This window comes from Oryx dammah, unplaced genomic scaffold (assembly GCF_014754425.2).
Source record: "Oryx dammah isolate SB20612 unplaced genomic scaffold, SCBI_Odam_1.1 HiC_scaffold_28, whole genome shotgun sequence".
NCBI classification, from domain to species: Eukaryota; Metazoa; Chordata; class Mammalia; order Artiodactyla; family Bovidae; genus Oryx; species Oryx dammah.
In genome coordinates this window covers 111,418,440-111,442,137 of record NW_024070212.1, presented here as the reverse complement: position 1 = coordinate 111,442,137, position 23,698 = coordinate 111,418,440, and the positions used below count along the sequence as shown (strand labels likewise).

General features: G+C 48.0%; 1 protein-coding gene across 1 annotated transcript in view; it reads right to left on the bottom strand.

Annotated features, from left to right (window-relative positions):
- TRPM8 (transient receptor potential cation channel subfamily M member 8) overlaps positions 1–23,698 on the bottom strand; it is a 99,542-nt gene that overhangs the window by 26,948 nt on the left and 48,896 nt on the right. Inside the window, exons 12-20 of the mRNA XM_040231803.1 lie at positions 22,256–22,351; positions 21,124–21,253; positions 19,546–19,691; positions 18,625–18,737; positions 17,551–17,767; positions 9,641–9,732; positions 6,845–6,986; positions 5,401–5,572; positions 3,399–3,576 (exon numbers count right to left, since the gene is read on the bottom strand). Of these exons, the coding sequence (XP_040087737.1) occupies positions 3,399–3,576; positions 5,401–5,572; positions 6,845–6,986; positions 9,641–9,732; positions 17,551–17,767; positions 18,625–18,737; positions 19,546–19,691; positions 21,124–21,253; positions 22,256–22,351 (1,286 nt within the window). The remainder of the gene's footprint in view (positions 1–3,398; positions 3,577–5,400; positions 5,573–6,844; positions 6,987–9,640; positions 9,733–17,550; positions 17,768–18,624; positions 18,738–19,545; positions 19,692–21,123; positions 21,254–22,255; positions 22,352–23,698) is intronic.

Below are 23,698 nucleotides of genomic sequence, written 5' to 3'. Positions count from 1 at the left end.
TCCACTTCCTTGACCCAAAAAAAAACAGGCCAGACTCCTGTCCCTCTCAGCTCCAAATTCTATCATTTTATGATTGTCTAGGGCATAATGAATTACAAACTGATACAGTCCTGAAGAACGGCTTTGGAGAACACCTAGAGGAAGAAATGGCAACCCACTCTGGTGTTCTTGCCTGGAGAATACCATGGCCAGAGGAGCCTGTCACAGTCATCCGCCATAGGCTATAGTCCATGGGGTCATAAAGAGGTGGACACAACTGAGTGCCCCCCTACACACACACACAGTCACGGCACACAGACTCAGGCAAGCTCTAAGCACTATTCCACTTTGCCTCTTGAGATCTACTGAATTCACGTCACTCAGAGCCCACAGCCCTGGGAGCTGTCAGCCTTTTCGTTGAATCATTGTAGATGTTATATCAGTGGTCGGTTTTTACAGGGGCTGCCCAGTGTTCAACATAAAGGTTGATAGGATAGGCTATCACTGTCAAATAGAATCCCAGTCGTCTCATTTCCTCCCCACTCTTGCTTCAAGTCTGGGACTTGGTCCTCCCTTCTCTGCCCTCGCATGGATACATAATCACTCCTCTTGCCATCTCTCTCTGCAAGCTCAGACTTGGGGACTTTCACAGCCTGACATGGTCCAGCTTCCCTTAAGCAATACAGGTGTCTGGGTCCCTAAGTCCTTTTCAGGACCCTGTTAGAGCCAGTGATGGTTGAGGGAGGGGATTGGTTGCACATCCCCTCTTTAAGGCCAAGTGGGACCAATGGCCACGTGACCTCCGTGGCCGACACAGAACAGATGTTATCTATGTGGTGAGCCCATTACTAGTTTGACATTCACCATTAACAGTTCCCTAGTGGCTTCCCTAGAGGCTCAGTCGGTAAAGCATTTGCTTGCAATGCAGGAGACCTGGGTTTGATCCCTGGGTCGGGAAGATCCCCTGGAGAAGGACATGGAAACCCACTTCAGTACCCTTGCCTAGAAAATCCCATGGACAGAGGAGCCTGGTGGGCTACAACCCATGGGGTCGCAGAGTTGGACACGACTGAGCGACTTCACTATTAACACTTCACCCTGACTAACAGAACAGGAAGCTAAGCTCCTCACTGGTGACCGAACAATGATCTAAAAGCAGAACGAATTCTGTTCTTTTCATCCATGGAACAAACCCAGGAAGGGCCAGGCACTGAGACAGACACAGTCTCTGCCCTCCAGAGCCTACAGTCTGGAAGGAGAGGAGGCTGTGGTTGTGAAGGGGGCTCATGGGGTTGCTATGCACAGTAGGGAGGGCACGTGGACCACTCAGGCCAAGGATGCTGCTGGGCTCCTTAGAGGACAAGGAGGAAGGAGGAGGGAGCCGTCAAGATGGAACAGGTGATGCCGACAGAGCAGTGACATCTGCAAAAGTGTCAGGCAGGACAGATCACCTTGTTCAGGGATGAACAGGTGGGATGCCTGCAGACGGAATCCTGAAGGTGTTTTCAAAGTTCAGGTCACAGACGGCCTTGGAGGAGGTTGAAATTTACCCCAAACACTGTGGGGAAATACTAAAACACTTCCAGAATTTTAAGCAAAGCAGTGACATTTTGGAAGCACCTGGACTAGAGGCAGATGTCTCTGTGCACCTAAGGGCCAGGCGACCACTTGCTGCTCAGTGCCATGAATGTGTGATGTCCCCAGAGGCACGTGTCCCCCACCCAGCCTCACTCCAGGGCGGGCCACTGACCAACAGAGAAAGATGACCCGCGATTACAATCCTGGCGCTGGCGCCCCTCACGGCTCTGTGTGACAACTGACTGATTTTTTTTTTTAATTATAGAAGTAATATGTGATCATTGTGATGAGGGAAATATACACTTGATTTTTTAAAATGTCTTGTTTTTCTATTGTCAGAAAATAAGATTATACCCTAAAATAAGTCTGCACTTTGCTTTTTATATTTAACAAAATATGCTTCCAAGTCAAAAAACAGAGACCCCGCCTTTTCTTTTTAAGGGCTGCATAATATTCCATGGTGTGGCTAGAACATGTTTGGTTCTGTCATCACCTTATTGACTGGCATCAAATGATGATCCAATAAATGCTCTTACATATGTACCTTTAGTAAAGATTCCCAGACGTGAAGGAGTTGGGCCAAAGGTTTGTATATTTTTAATAGCTATTTTCAGGTCACTCTCCCAAAAGTTGGAGACAATTCAGACTCCCAGAACCACCCCCAACCCTTCTTGTGATGTCTGTTTACCTGACGGATCCTGAACCAGCACCTCACTCTTGGTTTCATCTGACCTTTCCCACAACAAAGGTGAGCCCCTTTCCATATGATTAGGGACCATTTAAATTTCTCTGAATTGCATTCCCCTTGCCCATCTTCTACTGGCTCATCTTTCTTTTACCAGTGTGCAGGAGCCCATTCTATCTTAAGAATTAGAAACCTTTGCTCACATTCAGGCAAAGATTGCCCCCAGTCTATCATTTATCACATGACTCTATCTGTGGTCCCCTGTACCTAAAACATTTGTTTAATGAAATCAAATGCATTTCTTGTCTGTCATAGTTTCCCAGTTTTGGGGTCAACTATAGTTTTCATTCACTCCAAGGTTTAACAAATAATTTTTTAATTTGTATTTTGTTTCTAAACTACGTGTCTCTCTCTGTGTGCCAGGATTCATGTACTCAATATAACCAGCTACTTCACAGCAACAGCATAAAAAAACAAGGTACCTCCACTGTAACCGACACATGGGGTTCTTTGAAACCCTCTTAAGAAAGAATAAGGGGTGAGATAAACATGATTTTCTAAATGTATTAAAGAGAATGGCCAAAGGCAATAAAAATGTTCCAGAGTCTCATCGACTTCTCACGCCAACCTCATTAGACACGAGCCCCAAAGAGAATCACTCTCCTGACCCTGTGCTCTTGACTTGTACTTAAACTCAACATTTTAAAGCAGTGACTACCTAACAGCTGAGTCCCTTAAGCCCTGGAAACCATCCATCTGAGTCCACAGAAAGTGAGGACCTTGAGCTGGCCAGGATGCTCAGGGGAGGTTGCTAAGAGGATATCTAACATACAGTCTGAACATGCTGGAAGGGGTCACAGTCATCTGTCTTTGGGGTCAAATAAACTCAGGTTATAGCTTACAGGGACACACTATATTTGTAATATAGTCCCTTCAAGGCCCCTCCCTACTCTAAACCGCAAGTGCCCTAGAGACCTCTATCATGCGCTCCTCAAGGGGGACCTTTGCTGCCTCCCTCCCAGTGCCTCCAGCCTGGCCCAGCACAGGCCCGGCACTGTGTGGGCACCCAGCCAGTGCATCTCTGAGCACGTGCAGCACGTCACCAAGCACGTCCAGCGCGTCTCCGAGCACGTCCAGCGTGTCACCGAGCACGTACCCGAACATGGCGACCAGCAGGTTGACCAGCAGGATGTTGGTGGACAGCATGTAGATGCACACCAGGGGGATGGTGATCCACTCGGGGAAGCGGGGCAGGTTGTGCTCGTCCAACTCCACGCACAGGGGCTTGGACTCGTTCCCGGTGAAGGTGCAGTGGGAGAAGTCGTACGTGGTGCCTGAGGATGCAGCAACCAACAGGCAGGGTGAGGACACCTGGAAGGGCAGCACTCAGGCACCCCAGCGGGACGTGAGGTGAGGATCATGCATTGTGCTGGGCACTGTTCCAAGACACTCTACCCAACCGGGCATAAGCCTCAGAATCACGCTTCATTCATTGACTAATATTCCCCTGAAACAAGGCCATTTGTAGCAACACGGATGGACCTAGAGATTATCACACTAAGTGAAATCAGTCAGAAAAAGACAAATATCACTTATAGTGAAAGTCGCTCAGTCGTGTCTGATTCTTTGCGACCCCGTGGACTATACAGTCCATGGAACTCTCCAGGCGAGAATACTGGAGTGGGTAGCCTTTCCCTTCTCCAGGGGGTCTTCCCAACCCAGGGATCGAACCCAGGTCTCCCACATTGCAGGCGGATTCTTTACCAACTGAGCCACAAGGGAAGCCCTATCACTTATATGTGGAATCTAAAAAATGGTAAAAAAAAAAAAAAAAAAAGAACTTATCTACAAAACAGAAATAGTCACAGGTGTAGAAAACGAACATGGCTACCAGGGAGGAAACGGTGCAGGGGAGGGGTGTGTGGTAGATTGGGAGGCTGATACACCTCTGTGTGACAGGTATTAACAGCCTAGAATGGGGGCCTTGGAGAAAGTCTGGGTCTGGAAGGGAAGATGAGGAGTTTTGCCTGGGAATCTTAGAGAAGGCAGTGGATGTAAGCGTCTAGCCCTCCAGGAGTCACTCTGGACTCGAGAGCCTTCTCTGAGCATGCGAGTTTGTCCCTGCTGGTTGGTGAGACACCAGTCAGAGAAGCTGGTGCTGCCCCCACGTTACCAGCAGCAGAACTTAGAGGCTGAGATGCCAACTGCATCCCAGGTCACACAGCACACGAGTGATGGAACCAGGACTCGAACACTACCGGTCACTGACTCTTTAGGTCACCGTGAACCGCCTCCCGTGGGACTAAGGCCACCAACCTGTAGGACTGTCGGGAGGACAAAACACACCCACTTATGTAAAACGGCAAGTGCAGAGTGCAGACTGGGGAACAATAACAGCAAGGGGCCTTTCTATCGGCGCATGGGGAAGAGCTGTTCCTAAGGCCTCGGAAAAGACTGCAGTCGCGGACACCAGAAAGACCACATGAGGCCATGGGGACAATTGAGAAAACACCAGGGAGCTGGGAAACACAAGCCTTGGGCCGGGTGAACATCGCAGGGCTTTTCTCGTGGCAGGACAGAACGCGATGAGCCCAAGCTACCACTAGCATCACAAAGATGTTCTACAATTTATCCAAAACACACGCCCCACGCTTTCCTTATGCCAACTGGCTATGATCAAATTAATGCCATCTCTGCTACCATTAACCTGCCTCCAGATAGTTGGCAGTGAGCTCATACCAGAAGCTTAAATTCCAGGTTCCAGGGCAAAATTTTTCACTATTGCACTTTGTGAAATAAATGGGTATCCTGTCACTCTGGACAGACCCACAACACTCTTTTCTACACCAGTGAGGATTCTGGCTGTCGTTGGCCATGCCACTCTCAGAAATTTGAGAGACACTTCTTTTTAAAAAGGTTTAAAAGTTGCAGGCTGAGATGCTGGGTACAAGATTGCCAGGGTACATAAGATCCTGCTCAGGAGAAGGAAAAGGCTTTGAGGGTTAGTATCCACTGCCTGATGTTGGCCGGACTCCAGCAGCCTGTTCCTAGGACAGGTCTCAGGATCAAACCAGAAAGCCCCGGAGGCTCCCTGGGAGCTGGTTCTGGAAGCATCTTCCGCCTCCCAGCTGTCCCCACCCAGACCACGTCAGGCTCACCGTCCACATCGCTGGGCACTTGGCCAAACATGGCCAGGTAGGGCTCATAGATGACTGAGCGGAAGATCCACCTCCACCGATGCTCGTTCTGTCTAAGGATGCCCTGCCTGGCCACACCGAAGGCCACCATCCACACGGCAAAGAGGAACAGGAAGAAGAACACGTCGATCAGCTGTCGAGGGAGGAAGACAGGAGGGCAGAGTCAGGACTGTACCAGGGCGGCTCGACTGCTCCGCTGACCACGGAGAAGGGCAGAGGGGCCCCAGGGACCTAAGGCAGCCAGCATCATCCGCTCACCAATTTTTAAACATGGCCATCATCATCCCTGGGTCTCGGGGCATCCACTGACGGATGCATCTTTGCTTGTAGGTCCCCAGGCCATCTCAGCAGCAGAGACTTTCTGAATGAGACCAGCCTGGGAGCAGAAGAGGGCCTCAACTCCACAGTGTCCCCCTCCTCTGCAGCCGACCCCTGAGCTATTGCTTTTTTTTTTTTTTTAAGAAAATAAAAGCTTTCCTTTTTAGACAACAATGCACCATTTTATTGTTTTTAATGTTCTGCACACATAGCATGACTTCATGGTGACTCGATGCCCCAGATATGCTTTGAATTAAAACCACAAACTCAAAGGAGCTCAGCGCTGGAAAGGAACCTCAAGATGAGCTCATTCAAACGCCCATCTGATTTAAAGACAAAAACACGGAGGTTTGGGTCACGTGGAAAACAAGCTGGGAGAAGCAACATGGTCAGTGTGTAATCATCTTTCTGTTCTCTGGCCCCATGAAATGGGTCTGGTGGTGCTTCCCTGAGGTCTGTATTACATGGTTATAAGATTAAAGTTCCAGACCTCGCTGTGCTTCTAACTCACTGCCTGTCTCCAGACAAACATGTGAACCTCCTGAACCCAATTGTCCACATCTATGAAGTGGGTGTAAAAGTCCCTATCCTGCCTACGCACACGTGTTCAATCGTGTCTGACTTTGTGACCCCATGGACTGTAGCCCACCAGCCTCCTCTGTCCATGGGATTCTCTAGGCAAGAATACTGGAGTGGGTTGCCATTTTCTATTCCAGGGGATCTTTTCCACACAGGGATTGAATCTGAGTTTCTTGCATCCCCTGCATTGGCAGGTGGATTCTTTACCACGGTGCCACCCCTAGTGAATACTTAAGACTCAAGTGAAAGCACTTGGTAACATGGACGGTCTAAATAGAGATCTTTACTAGTAATGTGCTGAGTTATGCAGTTTGCTCCCAACAGTCATCTTTCATTAAATTTTAACCTGGAAGGGGCCCCTGAGGAAAACAGATCAAAGAAAAACAAATGCTACTGATTATGAAATGCAGCCATCCCTCTGTGGAGAAAAAGGTCCTCTCGGCAACGAAAGGAACTCTGGGTATAGTCAGAAGAAGGACAGCTAACCACAAATACTCTTTAGTCTTACCATCCTCTGCAACATTATAATCTTGGGTCCTAAATTTCTGCTGACCGTGAAAATGTGAATCAACCTTAGGGTGAATATAATGTAATCCAGGCAAAAAATCACTCGTCCCGAGTACAGTGAGGTTTTGTTAGAAGGGTGGAGCCTGTGGAAAGAAGGGAAAGACTTTGTGAGATGCTGACAAAACATTTCAAAGCTGTGCTTTTGTATCACTTTTACTTATTTCTGGATTTTATTTGCTAGTATTTTTCTTTTAATTTTACTGAGGTGTGGTTGATTTATAATCAAAGTTTTAGTTTTAAAAATAACCAAACGTGAAGAAACAGCCAAAAGCCTGGGAACCGAAAGTGGAAATAGACCAGGGTCTGCACCTGCCCTTCAGTCACTGAACACCAAAAGCCACGTGCACTGCCCTCGTGACTCCAGGAGACACGAGGACATCACACACAGCAGAGCTCTCAAGACTCCCAGCACTTCAGCCCTTCAGCCTAAATACAGTCAGTCCCCTACACATGAACCTTCAAGATGTGAACTTTCAAAGATGCGAATGTGGGTTCCCATGTCCAATCACACAAGTGTGTTCAGCTGCCTGGTGTGCACTGCCGAGAGCATGCATCCTCTAGAATGGGCTTTGTGTGCTTCACTGTACATTCTGTGTAGTGTGGGCTTCCCAAGCAGCTCAGCAGTAAAGAATCCGCCTGTCAGTGCAGGAGATGCCGGTTCAATCCCTGGGTCGGGAAGATTCCCTGGAAAAGGAAATGGCAGCCTGCTCCGGTATTCTTGCCTGGGAAATCTCGTGGACAGAGGAGCCTGGTGGGCTACAGAGGGGCCGACAAGAGTCAGACACAACTTAGTGACCAAACCACAGTGTTGCGTACAGTAGTACTGTAACTTTATTCCAGGCCTAGGCTGTCCAGAAGCAAGCGTAAAAGCAGCAGCAATACAGCTGGTTCTACTGTACTTTTCAAGGTACTATATTGTAAGATCAAAAATGTTTCATTTTTTGTGTTTGTTTTTAATGTATTATTTGTGTGAAAAGTACTATCAATCTATTACAGTACAGTACTATATAGCAGATTGTGTTACGTGGGTCCCTAGGCTAACTTTGTCAGACTTAATGAACACACTCCCCTAACATAACACGTTCGAACGTAGGGGATTTATTGTACTACTGTAGGACCCAATCCCATCGTTGCTAACTTCCCGGCTCACACGGCTTCCACAGTGATGCCAACCACTTGGCACCTGAGCCTGCCAGGTTCCCCCCAATGAAACTTACCTCATTTGCACCAGATCATTTGATTAACTAACCATCTGCTAACGTGTTCATTGAAAACCTTATGTGCTTTCTAACTGGAATGATCCGGAAATCGCATCCAACCATGGTCCAAAAGCTGAGACTTTAACCCAAGCAGAAAGGGAGGTTTTGAAGGAGAAAATTGAGCTTTACCCAGTTCACATCATAGCATGAGCACTCACTATAAAGCTTCTCATTCTAAGTGGGTGTAAATACGAACAGTCAAGCTTCTCTGCTCCATCAGAACCACGAGCTTCACCTTGAAGCTACTGGGGAGGCAGGTCTGGAAGGAGCAGGACTGGGCAAGGGGGTTCACAGTTTGGGTGCACCCCAATATCCCTATCAGGTGGAGTCATGTTGCTTTTTCCCTCCAAACACAATTTCCAACTGGCTTTTCTGATCACGAGCTCTGAGACTGAGGAAACCTTGCAGCCGGGAGGGCAGGCTCCAGAACCAACACTCGAGTTGAAGTTAAATGCATGTTAGATTCTATGGCCTCAAAGCAAAACGCTGTGTGATATTTACACCCTCATCATTCTCTAGGGTCCTCAATTTCTAATTTCCTCTCCCCAAATTCTACAAGCACAAAGAGAAAAACCATGAAGAACCCCTTTCCAGTTACAGATCACCAAGAGGTGGGGGATGAGAGGAGACACAACTTTATATCAACCAGGCTGTGGCTCCAAGAGGCAGAGACAACAGGCATTTGTAATAATCTCTAAATGGGTGGGTCGGGGGGGGACAGGGAGGGTACATAGCAACTGGGCAGCCCTAGACCAGCTCACCCTCCAGCCATGTGATGGGAAGAACTGTAAGCAAACCAGTTCCGGGGTGCAGAGGGACTGCTGCAGTAAGAAAACATTTTTTAAAAGGAATAGCAACTGCTTTTCTGAATGGTGTTCTGGAGATAGTCTATTCCCTCCTAGCTCAGTTGGTAAATCATCCGCCTGCAATACAGGAGACCTGAGTTCGATTCCTGGATCTAAGTGGGTGGAAGATCCCCTGGAGAAGGAAATGGCAACCCACTCCGGTATTCTTTCCTGGAAAACCGCATGGACAGAGGAGCCTTGCAGGCTACAGTCCACGGGATCACAAGAATCAGACACAACTTAGTGACTAAACCACCACCACCACACTCATAATGTTGTTGTTGCTGTTGTTGTTGTTGTTTAGTCGCTAAGTCGTATTCCACTCTTTGTGGCCCCATGGACTGTAGTCCACAGGCTCCTCTGTCCGTGGAATTTCCCAGACAAGAATATTGGAGTGGATTGCCATTTCCTCCTCCAGGGGATTTTCCCGACCCAGGGATCGAACCCGTCTCCTGCATTGGCAGGTGGATTCTTTAGCACTGGGCCACCAGGGAAGCCCTGTATTCATAAAATACCAGGACCGTATTTCATCCTATCTCACTTATCTTGGGCTTGAAATGTCTCTCCTCCGCCTTTCCACCTGAGAGAATCCGCAAACACCTGACACGTGAAGGCGTGGTGAGAACTACTTACCGAAACACGATTCCCGCTATGAAGTAGAAAAGCCCGAGGGAGTCCATGACATTCCACAGGTCAGTAAAGTAATTCACGCCGTTCACGCACCACTGCAGAGCAGAGGGACACAAAGGACACAGCAGCTGGAACATCAGCTGCATCCAGGTTTATTCACGCTCACACATTGCTCTCCAGATCCATTCTGAGTCCGTGATGTACCAAGTACGCCCTGCAACTGACCCCTGTGATTCCCGGTGGGTTGGAAAGTAAGGTCACATGCTTGCTGTTCTGTTGTTCATATGTTGCTAACAAAGTCAAGGGAAAAAAGACACATGGATCCTTACTGTTCTTTAAAAAGGAACCTGCAGAGCCTGTGTGGGCCAAGTTGGAACCCTCTCCCAACTGCCATGTACAGTGGAATAGGCTGTGAACTGAACAACTCTTCAAGGGTGTTACCCATACTGCTGTCATCACAGATTTGTGTGTTTACTATAAATATTTTCTGACACATGACAATAAAATGTCTTGAAAAGGGGAACATTTTTTTAGAAGTTTTAAAAAACCCTTTTTTGCACGCAGGTGCTATGCATGGCACCTAAGAGAACAGATGTGGTCACAGAAATGACTGACAGGAACAATGTGTCTCCAGGATCTTTTTGTCATGGTGTGTATATATCAGTCATGATTTCTCAGAAGAAAGCATGTCAGGAAAACACTTAAAGAGGGATAAGATTATCCATTAGAAGAGGCTGCATCTGGACAGCCTCTCTGGCAATCTGTCCACTAGATTTGGGTGATTCCAGGGAGGTCATCTCACCTGGTCATTTGCTCATCCAGTCAGAACATATTTACTGCGAGTCCACAGGATTGCAAATACCTGTGCTGGACTCCTGAGACACAAAGACATCAGATCGGGTGCAACGTGGACTCTTAAGGAATCCACTGGCCCATGGGAAAGATAGATGTTAAACATGTTTAAAATGAAACATGATAAGGGTCGGAGGGGAGGTAAGACCAAAGGTCCCAGTGAGCTCAGATAAGGAAACCATGTACCTGCCTTACTCAAGGAAGAGGAAAATAACAACAAAGATGCGTCATCAAAGGAACATGGCACTTTTCAAATATACTACATGAACTCACCACCATGGGCCACCCGCTATCCAGATATCTCCTTTCCTATTCTGCACCTGAAACCAAGGCCTAAGAAAATGAAGCAAAGAAACTCGCCCAAAGACAGAAAGGCAGCAAGTGTTGGGTCTCGGGGTTCTGAAATCCAGTTTCCTCTCTCCAGCATCACCCTGCTTCTTTATACTCTACGGGGATCCCCCAGTCTTAGACTTGGAAGAGATTCAAGAAACAGCATCAGTTACTCAAGAAGCCCTTCTCTTCACTCTTTGATAAATGCAAATGGCAACGTTAGTGGGCAAGGGGGTGAGAACATTATGAAATCAAGTACCAAGAAAGTATTACAATCCCCCAGGTGTACCGGGGTAAGGGGTGGCTAGGGAGTTTGGGATGAACAGGTACACACTGCTATATTTAAAATGGATAACCAACAAGGATCTACCATATAGCTCATGGAACTCTGCTCAATGTTGTGTGGCAGCCTGGATGGGAGGGAGTTTGGGTGAGAATGGATACATGTATATGTACGGCTGAGTCCCTTCACTATTCAGCTGAAACTATCACGACATTGCTAGTCGGCTATGTGCGTGCGTGCTCAGTCGTGTCTGACTCTGCGACCCCATGGACTGTAGCCCGCCAGGCTCCTCTGTCCATGGGATTCTCCAGGCAACAACAGTGAAGTGGGTTGCCCTCTCTTCTCCAGGGCATCTTCCCAACCCAGGGATCGGACCTGAGTCTCCTACATCTCCTGCATTTGGCTGCTGTGTTCTTTACCACTGAGACACCAGGGAAGCCCTTAATTGGCTATACCCCAATACAAAATAAAAACTTTAATTAAAAAAAAAAAAAAAACACTAAAAATCCCCCAAATGTAAGCAGCCTTATCTGATCCTGTTCCCCTGTGGGGTGGTGGATCTCGTGGGCTCAGATCTCTAATGGTCCATTAGGTGACCCCAGTGATGTGGGTCACCACCCACCCAGGGCAAGATGAGGGCGGCTGGGACAGGCTCTCCCTGCCACCTACTTCCCTCTCTGAGACCTTGGCCTGCGAGGCAGGTAGGCACAGGGCAACAGAACAGCACCAGCCTGGCTCAGCCTCTGAACTCGTGATGAGAGGAACACTAAGTAGATCAATTCTGCGGCTGGGAGACACTGTTACAGTAAGAAGACATTTTTTAAAAAGGAACAGCAGTCTCTTTTCTGAATGGAATGCCAGGGGCAGGCTACATTCATAAAATACCATATTTCACCATCTTTCTCAGGACTGGGTGATTCGAGGGCCTGAAGAATGAGTGTGCTCTCCATGAAGGGATGCTGGGTCTTGCCTCATTTTAAATAAACATTCACAGACTGCTTAATAGACCTAAGAGTTATTTAGCAACTAACTCTGTTTGCACTTATTGATTGCCTTGGTTAAAGATTCCAACTAACAGAACAACCTCTGCTACCATCATCCCCTCACCGGCAGGGGACCCAGGCAGACACTGGAGCATGAGTTTGACACCCAGACACGATCTGAAATAGGTAGCATCCCACCTGGTTTTGATTTTCGCTAACAAGTGTGAATTGGGTTAATTAAGGCAGTACCAGGCTGGCAGAACTGATGGTTTGAGGAAACCAACCGCATGGAGGATTCCAAAGGCCTGAGACTGCAGACCTGAGGGAAAACAGCAACCTCTAGTGTCAGAGTCCTGTAATGACAAGAATCAGCAAAGCTGGCTGGCATCGCAGACTGGTTCACAGACCACACAATCAGAGCAGCTCTTGCCTGGCAGGGCTGGCCTGGGCCCCACGCTCCTGACCCTAAGCATGTCCTTCACCATTGCCTTAACATGCAGGGTTGCTGGATTCAAACTGCCCCTTCAAGAAGAATTTTTACAGGATGACCCTAGAGCCTGTTATGCAGAATGAAGTCAGAAAGATAAGAACAAGTATTGTCTATTAATGCATATATATAGGCCTTCCCTGATGGTTCAGTAGTAAGAGAATCTGCCTGCAATGAAGGAGACGCAGGGGAGGTGAGTTCGATCCCAGGGTCAGGAAGATCCTCTGGAGGAGGAAATGGCGACCCACTCCAGTATTCTTGCCTGGAGAATCCCGTGGACAGAGGAGCCTGGCAGGCTACAATCCATGGGGTCGCAGAGTCAGACATGACGTGACTGAACATGCACACGTACAACGCATATATGTGGAATCTAGAGATATGAGACTGATGAATCTAATCGCAGGACGGGAATGGAGACTCAGACATAGAGAACAGACTTGTGGGCACAGCTGGGGAAGAACAGGGCACAAACCGAGAGGACAGCGTTGACAGGCATACGCGAGCACAGGGGAAATAGACAGCTAGCAGGAAGCTGCCGTGTAACACGGGGAGGTCAGCTCGGTGCTCTGTGATGACCTAGAGGGGTGGGACAGGCGGGTAGGAGGGAGGCTTGAAAAGGAGGGAATGTATTTATACTGATAGCTGATTCACTTTGTTGTACGGTAGAGACCAACACCACATTGGAAAGCAATTATCCTCCGATTAAAACTAAATTTAAAAGAATAACTTTTTACCGAGAAAGAGGACAAACTTGGACAGAGCTGCTGCTGCTAAGTCGCTTCAGTCGTGTCCGACTCTGTGCGACCCCATAGACGGCAGCCCACTAGGCTCCTCTGTCCCTGGGATTCTCCAGGCAAAACACTGGACTGGGTTGCCATTTCCTTCTCCAATACATGAAAGTGAAAAGTGAAAGTGAAGTCGCTCAGTCATGCCCGACTCTTAGTGACCTCATGGACTGCAGCCCACCAGGCTCCTCCGTCCATGGGACAGAGCTACACACAGTCAGATATCACCCATTTGGAAGGCAGGACAGCTGGGACCCAGTTGGACGCTGTGGGCGTCACGTCAGGCCTGGGGAGTAACTGGGTAGCACACTGGCCCACTGTCTGCTCACACGCAGAGTCCCCGCTGTGTCTCTCCTGAGCAACTCTCCACGCACTCCACCTGCCCAGAGCCCCGCTCCAAGCTAAACACACCTGTCCTGAGGCTCCTTCCTGCATGACCCGAAGCAGTGACGAGCAGTTGATACGCATCCAAATCTGAAGGGACGCGCTTGTGCTGAGAGGGCTTAGAATTCCACTCTCTTGGGTCCTCTCTGCCAACCTCCCCATCAACTCAAAACTCGCTCATTCTACACTACCTGCCACGCTCACCTCCTCTCCTTGAAAGCTCTCAGAAATGACCCTGACGGTCATCTCTAACTGGTAAAAAGTCTATGAGGACAGAGATGTTTGCCTGCTTGGTTCATCCCTGGGGTCTAAACACTGCTTGGCACCTAGTAGGTGCCCAATAAATATCTGTTCAAAGAAGGAGAGCGTGGATGAAGTGTGTTGGCTTGAGCGAGGATGACTCTCCCTGCGTCCTCCATTCAGGCCCAGCTCTGCCCCTGAAGCAGCCCTGTCTCTGGACCTGATGCTCCTTTAGGTGCCTGGAGAATACAGATGACCTTGGGAGTCACATCGCAGGCTCTGTGATGAAATGCAGCCAGGAGGCAGGGTCAGGAGTGGGACCAGGGGAGAAATGTTGGGAGTGTGAGTAAGGGGCAGTCAAGGGCAGGAAAAGAACTTTTTATCACTTGTTCCAAGAAGCAGCTGCCAACAGCACACACTAGCCAAAAAGCTACCCCTAAGCCCTTCCTGCGAGCTTCCTCCCCAAAGCCTGGCTCTGGCCTCAGGGCTCCCCACTTATTCTTGGTCACAGCACAGCTCTAGGGTTCAGTCAGGAAGACCCTGCCTTGTCAATTTATTTTTTAAAAAGATACACATGCTTGCCAAAAACACAATAACGCCAGCTCCTATGCTAGTACTCAAGGGTTAAATGTGAATAAAAACCAAATGTCTGAATGAAGTCATTCCCCTGCCACCCACTTCTGGTCAGGAGCAGTTTGGGCGAGGAGCTGGAACTCCTCAGTAGAGCTGATGCAGATGAGATGGGCGAGGTTGCCTCATAAGGCATTCAGTCCTGTTACTCCTCTCTGGGACTTCCTGTGGCTATCATTTCACAGTTCTATGTAAGTTAAGTCATTATACTACATACCTGGAATGGATACAGGGCTATGCCAACAACCTCGCAATAAAATGGAAAAAAATGACTGCTTACAGTAGGAAAGATGCTCATTTAAGGACAGGAAATCAGAAGATCAAAGAAATTCCGTTACTACCATGCTACTGAGAGTCCCTTGGACTGCAAGGAGATCCAACCAGTCCATCCTAAAGGAAATCAACCCTGAATAGTCATTGGAAGGACTGGTGCTGAAGCTGAAACTCCGGTACTTTGGGCACCTGATGCAAAGAGCTGACTCCTTGGAAAAGACCTTGATGCTGAGACAGATTGAGGGCAAGAGGAGAAGGGGACGACAGAGGATGAGATGGTTGGATGGCATCACCGATCCAATGGACCCGAGTTTGACCAAACTCTGGGAGAGAGTGAAGGACAGGGAAGCCTGGCGTGCTGCAGTCCATGGGGTCACAGAGAATCAGACACAACTGAGCACCTGAACAAAAACCATGCTGTTTGCACTTCTTGCTGATTTTCTCTTTCTCCCTCTCCACTTCTTTGGGCTCGTGACTTATTTCCCTGCTGGGCATCCCCCATCCACAGAGGACAAGTGGTCTGCTAGCCTCCAAGATGGTGTGAGACTCAGGGCTTTCCCCCCCGCAGCCAGACAAAGCCCCTCAAACTCGCCCTTTCATCCTCTTTCTCTGCAGTAGCTAAGCTTTCCCTTTGATGTGGTTTTGAAAGGTAATCAACCACGCCCGGGAGCTGAGCAAATGGAGGGAGGCAGGGCCCCAGCCCTCGACCCCACTGGTCTAGGAGGAAGCATGTGTGACCCTGGGCAGTGCCAACTCCCATGACAACATAACTCAAGAGGTGCTAGTTTAACTTGGTTAACTCTCACGATGGCCCATTTCTGTTTTAATTGTTGACTCTCCTTCCATCTTTCTCTGATTCTCTCGTGCAGGTATTTTCCTACCCTGGCTGCTGACATGCAGTTAAGTCCAAAAAGAAAGAGAGAGAGAGAGAACTAGCAAGTAAAGAGCACTGATAGACTGCATGGAAGGAGCTGTGGGTCGAACTGTGTCCCCTCCAAATTGATACTTCCAAGGAATACCCCCCAGGAAGTAGAGTCCTTGAGGGTGTGGATTAGTTAAAATGAGGTCATACTGGAGCAGGATGGGCCCCTGACCCAATGATTAGTGTCCTCATGACAAAGGGAGGCTGGGACAGAGACACGCACATGGGGAGAAGGTGGTGTGGGATGAGGACAGGGATCGAACAACCCATCTCCAGCCAAGGAGCAGCAAAGATGGCCAGCAAGTCTCCAGGAACCAGGGAGGGGCCTCAAACAGGCTCGCCCTCGCGTTCTCAGAAGGAACCAACCTTGCCCACAACCTGGTCTAAGACTTCTGACCTTCAGAACAATGAATTGATGAACTTGCATTGTTTCAGCCACCTAGTGGTGCTTCATCATCGCAGCCCTAGCCCTCATGGACTCATACAGAAGGGCCCCGGGCTGAACTGTGACCTCCTGAGCCAGTGCTGGGGCTCCCGTGAGGCTGATCCGAAACCATAGAGGCCTTTTGCACATTAGCAGGACCAGGTCCTGGGGGAGACCTGCTGGAGGAGATTATCAGACTGGAAGCCTGATAATCTGACCGTGCTCAACACACTTCCACCTGTACCCCATCTGCAGTCCACACCTGCAACTCCCACCTACCGGACAAGCAAAGGCAGATTCAGGGCATTGGTGCCAGGACTTCTGCCATCTCTTGTGCCCATGGCTGATGCGGCTAATTCACCAAGATGTGGTTCTGCTGAAAACAGAGCCTCAGAGTCTTTCTCAACCCAGGGATCCTAGAAGCCACCTAGAAGAATCTATTAGAATTGGCATGATAGTTGAAACCAATTTAGGACTGTCATTCGAGGCAGTGACTCTGTGAGGTCAAGACCAGTATCCTTGGCCCCTCCAAACATCTTGTATCACTTCGCACAGCACCTCATAAACTACAGGCACCTAGGCTGTACTTGTTGAATGGATATGTTCTTGCATTTGGGCTCATATGGGACGAGAGTGATGGCAAGAGCAGTTCTCATACACTTTGTAAATAACCATTTTTAAAGGATTTTCTGAATGACCTTTCATGATGGTTTAGGGACAGCACTGACCTTCACCATCAACATTTATTTATTCAACAACTATTAACTGAGCAGCGCTACGTGCCCAGCCTGGGCCAAGTTTGGATTCAAGCGTGGGAAGAGGATGTCAAACAATGCAGATCCCAAGAAACTACAGAAAAGCACCATGAATAATTGAAACGAACTCCCTGAAATTCACAAGAATGAATATGAATTCCCAACATTGTCAATCTGACACACTGCGCATTGAGATGCTCTGAGTGGAAAGTCCTTCCAGTCCCCCTGCCACTCTTGCTGCTGCCTCCCCCAGTGATGGTACTGACAAGGCCACAAATAGCTCCTAAACCCTAAACACAGGAGTGGGTTTAGAGTCCACGGTCAACCTACTGTTTGAACACATTCCTGATCCCGAGTAATTAATCACAGAGCAAAGCACGGGCCTGGGGCTAAGAGATCTCATGGAAGTGTGTCTTCATGCTCATGGGTGATCGCTTAATGAGAACATTTGTTTGGGGGAAATAGTGACTTTGGAACTTCAGGAGCAACTTCTGTTCCTCCGTGGCATTAGGGAGACACCACCCACTGAGGAAAGGAGGGGGCACCCACGTGAGGACTGACCTACCTGCCTCACTTCATCACAGAACAGGACAAAGACTAGCGCGTAGAGGACCAGCTCTGGGGCGTGGGGCACAGGGTGGAAATCCATGAGCAGCACGTAGGCGAAGAGCAGGAGGAAGGCGATGTAGAAGACCACGTTCCAGGAGAAGACCACGAACGGGGAGGTGAAGAAGGCCACGTAGTACCACAGGAGCTTCCTGTGCTTGTCCAGGGGCTTCTTCCTGGACCAAGAGGGGAAAGCCCTGTCACCATGCCAGCCAGCGTCGCTGTGTGGGCCTCATCTCTCCTTCTGAACACAGATGAACACAGACCCACAGCCAGGCCGGGGCCAGGCAGCCAGAATTCAGCCTTGGCATTTCTTGGTTAACTGATCCAAATTCTGCCTTGGCTATAAGAACATGACCCCACTTCTACCTGTTTCAAACCCAGGGAAAACCCACGGAGATCCCAGACCTAATGTGTGCAGGCCCTAGAGTGGACGTCATAAATTCCGGGCCTTACAATGCTTTCTTTACACAAGAGCACACACACAGAGATGTGTGCACAGACACAGACACTTGTACAGACACAGATGCTTGTACACACACAGAAGAATGTACACACACATATGTATGTACACACAGATGCTCATACACCCACAGGTGCATGTACATACATAGATGCTTACAAACACACAAGTACATCTACACACGCATTTGTACACACACGCTTGTACACACACAAGTACATCTACACACAGATGTATGTACACACAGAGAAACGTTTGTACACACAAAGATGTTTGTACACACATAAGTACATCTATACACACAGATGTCTATACACACAGACACTTATACACCCACAGGTGCATATACAAACACACAGATGCTTGTACACACACAAGTACATCTACACTCACAGATATATGTTTACACACAGATGCTTATACACCCACAGGTGCCTGTGCACACACATGCATGCTTGTACACAGGCAAGTACGTCTACACACACAGATGCATATACACACACAGAGATGCTTGTACACACACAGATGCATGTACACACACACACACTATTGTGTGCCTTGGTTTCATACCTAAATGACACCAAGCCACAGCCAACCAAGGGTATAATAAACAGACACAGGATAATCTTCCAGTTCTTGGTGTCTCGGGAAATCTCTCCATACCACTGCTTGGAAAGAAAATTCTAGAGGAAACAGACAAAGGAACAGGTCCTTATCAGTGCAATGACTTGCCGGATGGTGTGCGACCTTTCTTCCCAGCCCTCCATCCTCCCCTCATTCTCTGAATTGAGATCCTTATTCTTTTATATTGGTTACCTGGATTCTAAGGGGCTATGATTAAACCACTAAAACTTCTGCTTGATTTTCAGTTCTGTCCTGTGTTGAGTTCTGTGGACTTTAAAACAGAGGCTGTATGAGTCCAAATTCACTAAACCTATGAACCTTAACAAACTGTAATTCTTACTGTGCAAGTCTTCATCAGTAAAACAGGATGATGTTGACCTGCATTCATGCTGTGAAGATAAAGCGTGATTGCATGTACAAGGAGTGTGTAGATGAGTGTCATTCTGTCCTCTTCCCTACCTTCCTTCCTTTCCTCCAGCTGGGATAGTGGGTGAAATATCTCCCCTCCCAAAGCTGAGACACAAGACACAAATTGCTGTGAGGGTAATTCAACGCAGAAAGCATCTACAGTGGCTGAACCCACTTCATACTAAATTCTCTGCTCCCATTACTACTGACAATGGCTGTAACAGTAACTGCTAGCATAAACGACTGGCTCCACTCGCATACTGTCTCATTGAATCCTCATAGCAACCCTTTCTTTACCTGCTACTCTGCCCATTTTACAGATAAGGAAACTAAGGCTCGGGAGCTTGTGTAACCTGGCCCATCCCTGCGCCAAGCTAGAGGTAACACTGGATCCAGAGACACAGCTGATGGGAAAGGCCCGTGTCTAGGCGTGCTGTTTGGTGACAGCGTGCTGCTTACCTGGACCCCGGGCTGGGCAATGAAATGCTGGTCAGTTGCCTCCACCGCCAGCTCCAAACAGCTGCTTCCACCCCAGGCTTCACAGGAATAGACCAGGAGTTGTTCCGCCAAGTCCTCGTCACTGCTGTAACACTCTGTGAACAGCTCTAAGCGACAGCATCCCCAGAGAGAGGGAAGAGGGAGGCAGGCAGGCCAATACATAGAACTTTCTCACCCTGCCCCCTCTCCCCCAGCCAAGCCCCGACTTCCACAAAATCCCGGCTGTGACTATCCTGGTTTATAAAAGACAGAGAGAAGGCCAACACAAGAGACTTCTCTACAGGGCATGGAGTCTTCTTTGGGCACCCCATGCCCATTACAGCACCTCCTGGTGGCAGGTGTCAGAAATGCCCATTGAGCTGCAGTGAACACAGGCAGCTCCCGCTTTGATGGGGCTCAGCCACTACAGGGAGGATTCAGACCCTCAGCTATCTCATTTACCTCTTGTGCTTTCTTGGTGACGGTCTGTGCAGTTAAGGCACAGTGCCAAAAAAAAAAAAAGCCAAAATGATGTAATAAAAAAACACTGACCAACTGCATTGAGGACGTGCTCATATTTTGACATGTAGAAGTTCATATTTTGTGCTCTTATGACAAAGAGATTGGTGTGTTGATCCTCAGAGGAACTATTTTAAAAGTCAAAATGTTAGGAGTCATTGACTAACTAAGTCAATCCGAAATCAACATGATATCTTCAAATTTTAAATATATTAGAAGAAAAAAATCAGACACCTTTTTTTTTCCAACGCAGAGAAGCTCAACTCATGAGGATTTCTTCATTACATAACAGATAAACATGCCTGCAGCTGGCAATGTGTCACACTGCAAACTTAAAACTCCCAAGTGGGAAAAAAAAAAAATTGAACTGGCCTAACATTCTGTGCTGCTGGGAGGCAACTTGGTCCTGGATTTCTCACACCTCGCACAGTCCAGGCCTTCTGAGCAGGGGCACTGATAAGCTTTGTTCAAGGGCAAGTGAAGCAAACAGAGGACAGATGTTCTGGCAACATCAAACTCAGCAAGGCCTCTGCCCTCTTCTGTTCCAGGTGATGAGAAACCTCCCCCTGGAGGGGAGCTGGGCAGCTCGCCTGTCATCTTATATTATAGAGGCCCTGAGTCTCCTGATTTTGGGGAGCTGTGGGGCTGTCAACACCAGCTCTTATTCACATCACCCCGTGGGGAATTGAGGCACGAGGAACAACCCTGGATGTTGTTCTGAATGCTTCCTTTCCCATAGTAATAAACTATCTGTGTCCCCTAACTAGGGCTCTGGGATCCTCCCTGGGTATGGGCATGGGAGACTGGCAGGCTAACCTATTAGCTCACACGTCAGGTGAAACCTCAAACCTGTCACGGTTTCTGAATAGCAGCACTCCAAGGCTCCCGTATGGTGCTGAGTTGCTTAGACTTGACCTGGACATGGCTCTGGGAGGCTGTGGGGTGAGGAAGCCCGCATTTCCCCTCTTCAGTCTTAGGAAAGTCAGCAAGTGCCCGCTAGCGTGCCTGTGCCAGCCCCAGGTCCCGTTCCGGGAGGCTCACCCACTGCTCGGCTCTCGTACTCGTTTGCCAGCTCCTCTGACTCCCCGGCAGCGTTGATGTCATTCTTCACCTTAGCCAGAGTCTTCAGAAGTTTGCTGGCCCCCAGGGCGGCCAGAGTGCAGCCCCTGGTCTTTCAGAGAAGTGAGCATGCTGCCGTTAATTCTAAATCCCTTGCGGTCAAGCCAACGTCAAAGTCAGACAAGGAAAAAAATTGTGGCAAAAGCAGGAAATGGATTCCCAGCAAGATGTGCAGTGTGCACCAAGAGTCCTGAACCTGAATATACTCACAGTCGTGAACACGGAATTAGCAGACAAAAAGACAGTATCAAGATCAATGCAGGACAAGCTGATAGTTAGATGGGGCAGTGGGAGGTCTGAAGACCCACCCCCATGCTGTAAGAGCTCAGGTGGGAAAGTGGCCAAGGACACGAAGATCTGACAACGTAGTTAGTGAGACTGTGTGTGAATTAATATTTAGTACCTAATTGTAGGTTCTAAAAGTGGAGAAGGTAACTGCTTTTCAACTGCTCATAAATCACTTAGAAAAATCATTATGTAGGGAATCACAGAGAAAAATATCAATCATTTCCCAGAGCAGATTTTGTACAGGCCCTACCTTCCTGTCTATAATGTGATAAAGCCAGAAATTAATTTTTAAACTAAACTTAAAAACCTCATCCACTTGGGAAACAATCGCACATCCACACACACCTAAGAAGTAAGTGCTTCTTGGATTGCCCACAAAGCCCAGGACTTTCCAGAGCCCTCCCCTCCCAAACACACCTCTGTTCACATTAAACACAAGCCACAACCATTTTCGTTACATCAAATATTTCATTTCATTAGTGATGCTTTAAGATTAGGCTCCCCAGGTGGTGCAGTGGTAAAGAATCCATCTGCCAGTCCAGGAGATGCAATAGACAGAGCTTCAAACCCTGGATCAGGAGGGTCCCCTGGAGAAGGAAATGGCAAAAATTTCAAGGATAGAGGAGCCTGGTGGGCAACACTCTCTGGGGTAGCAAATAGTCAGACACAACTGAGCGTGGACACACAGACACACATATGTGTGAGTTCTGAGAGGGTCAGAACAACCACAGCAAAGCACACATTTGCCAAGGAATTGGGCATTTACCTGCTCCCAAATGACTTTGGAGAGCTCCTTCTTGTTCTGAAGAATGGCCCAGATGAAGAGTGCTTGCAGGGGATGCCGAGTAATAGGAGACACATCCTGGGAGGGGTTAGAGCAGGGAGTCAGCACTTACAGCTGGAACATTACTTTAGCAGACACACTAGGATGAGAATGAAAATGAGGTCAGGATGCCCTAGGGAGCACCCCGTGTTTGGAGGGCTCTGTAACTTGGTGCCTGAATCCATTTTCACAGAATAGGGGTGAGTGTTTCATCTCCACAATGCACCAGGTGGTATAATCTGACACGGAATCTTTGATCTATCATAAAAGGCAATGTACAAGTAGATGGAAAAGTATAAAGGGTGAAAAAAATGTGCTGACAGCAATTTAAAAGCTGAATGACTCTGGCAGCCGGAAGAGAAAGCAATTCCTTTAATTCACCATATAAATCTCCTTCTCATCTAGAAAAATGCTCAATCTAAATTCCAACTTTCCGATAGTTAAAGTTCAATTATCACAATGTAAAACTGTATTTATTTCTTTGGAGTGTTATTCAAAGTTTCAATTCCTAATGTTTCAGCTAGAATCCCAGCTTCATTTAGCCACCCATATCTTCCAAGGGACTCTTTTTCAGATAGAAAAAACAACTCTATGTATAGATTCCTCTTAATCTTTCCTACAAGTTTTACCAAGATACAAAATGTTTCTGGCACAGTTATGGATACTGTGGAGAGTTTCACTATAAATAGAATCAAACAGCTTTTTAAACACTTCCAACTTCTTCAAACACCTAGCTCGTTTAGAGTGTTGCAACACACACATATATTAAAATTCTAGAACTATAAAAGCTAATGACCTAGCTTGAGTTTTCCCAGAAGTAAAAGGATTTGAGACAAGCATTTTGAGAAGCGATTCCAAGAAAACCACTTGGAGATTGAGGAAATGAGATTAGAAAAGAAAGGACCAACAGGTTATCATGGTAAATAACCAGAAGCTAATCCCACTAGGTGGGGCTTCCCTGGTGGCTCAGTGGGAATCTGCCCGCCAGTGCAGGAGATGTGGGTTCAGTCCCTGGGTCAGGAAGAGCCCCTGGAGAAGGAAATGGTAACCCACTACAGTATTCTTGCCTGGAGAATCCCATGGACAGAGGACACTGGTGGGTGATAGTCCATGGGGCTGCAAAGAGTCGGACATGACTTAGCAACTAAACAACAACAGTCCCACTAGGCAACTAACTCTAGGGGCCAGCAAAGGACACAGGCCTCAGAAGTATCCCCTCTGAGCAGGAAGGTTGCTGGGGTACTTATACACCAACTTGACCCTCAGTGGGCTCTGACCAGAGCAAGCCTTCAGCAAAGAGTTGGCAGGTACAGGAAACTGGCCCTGCCTGTCCTTTAAGTAGAAAATCTTGAAAGAATATAAGTGGTACATCCATACCATCCTCTC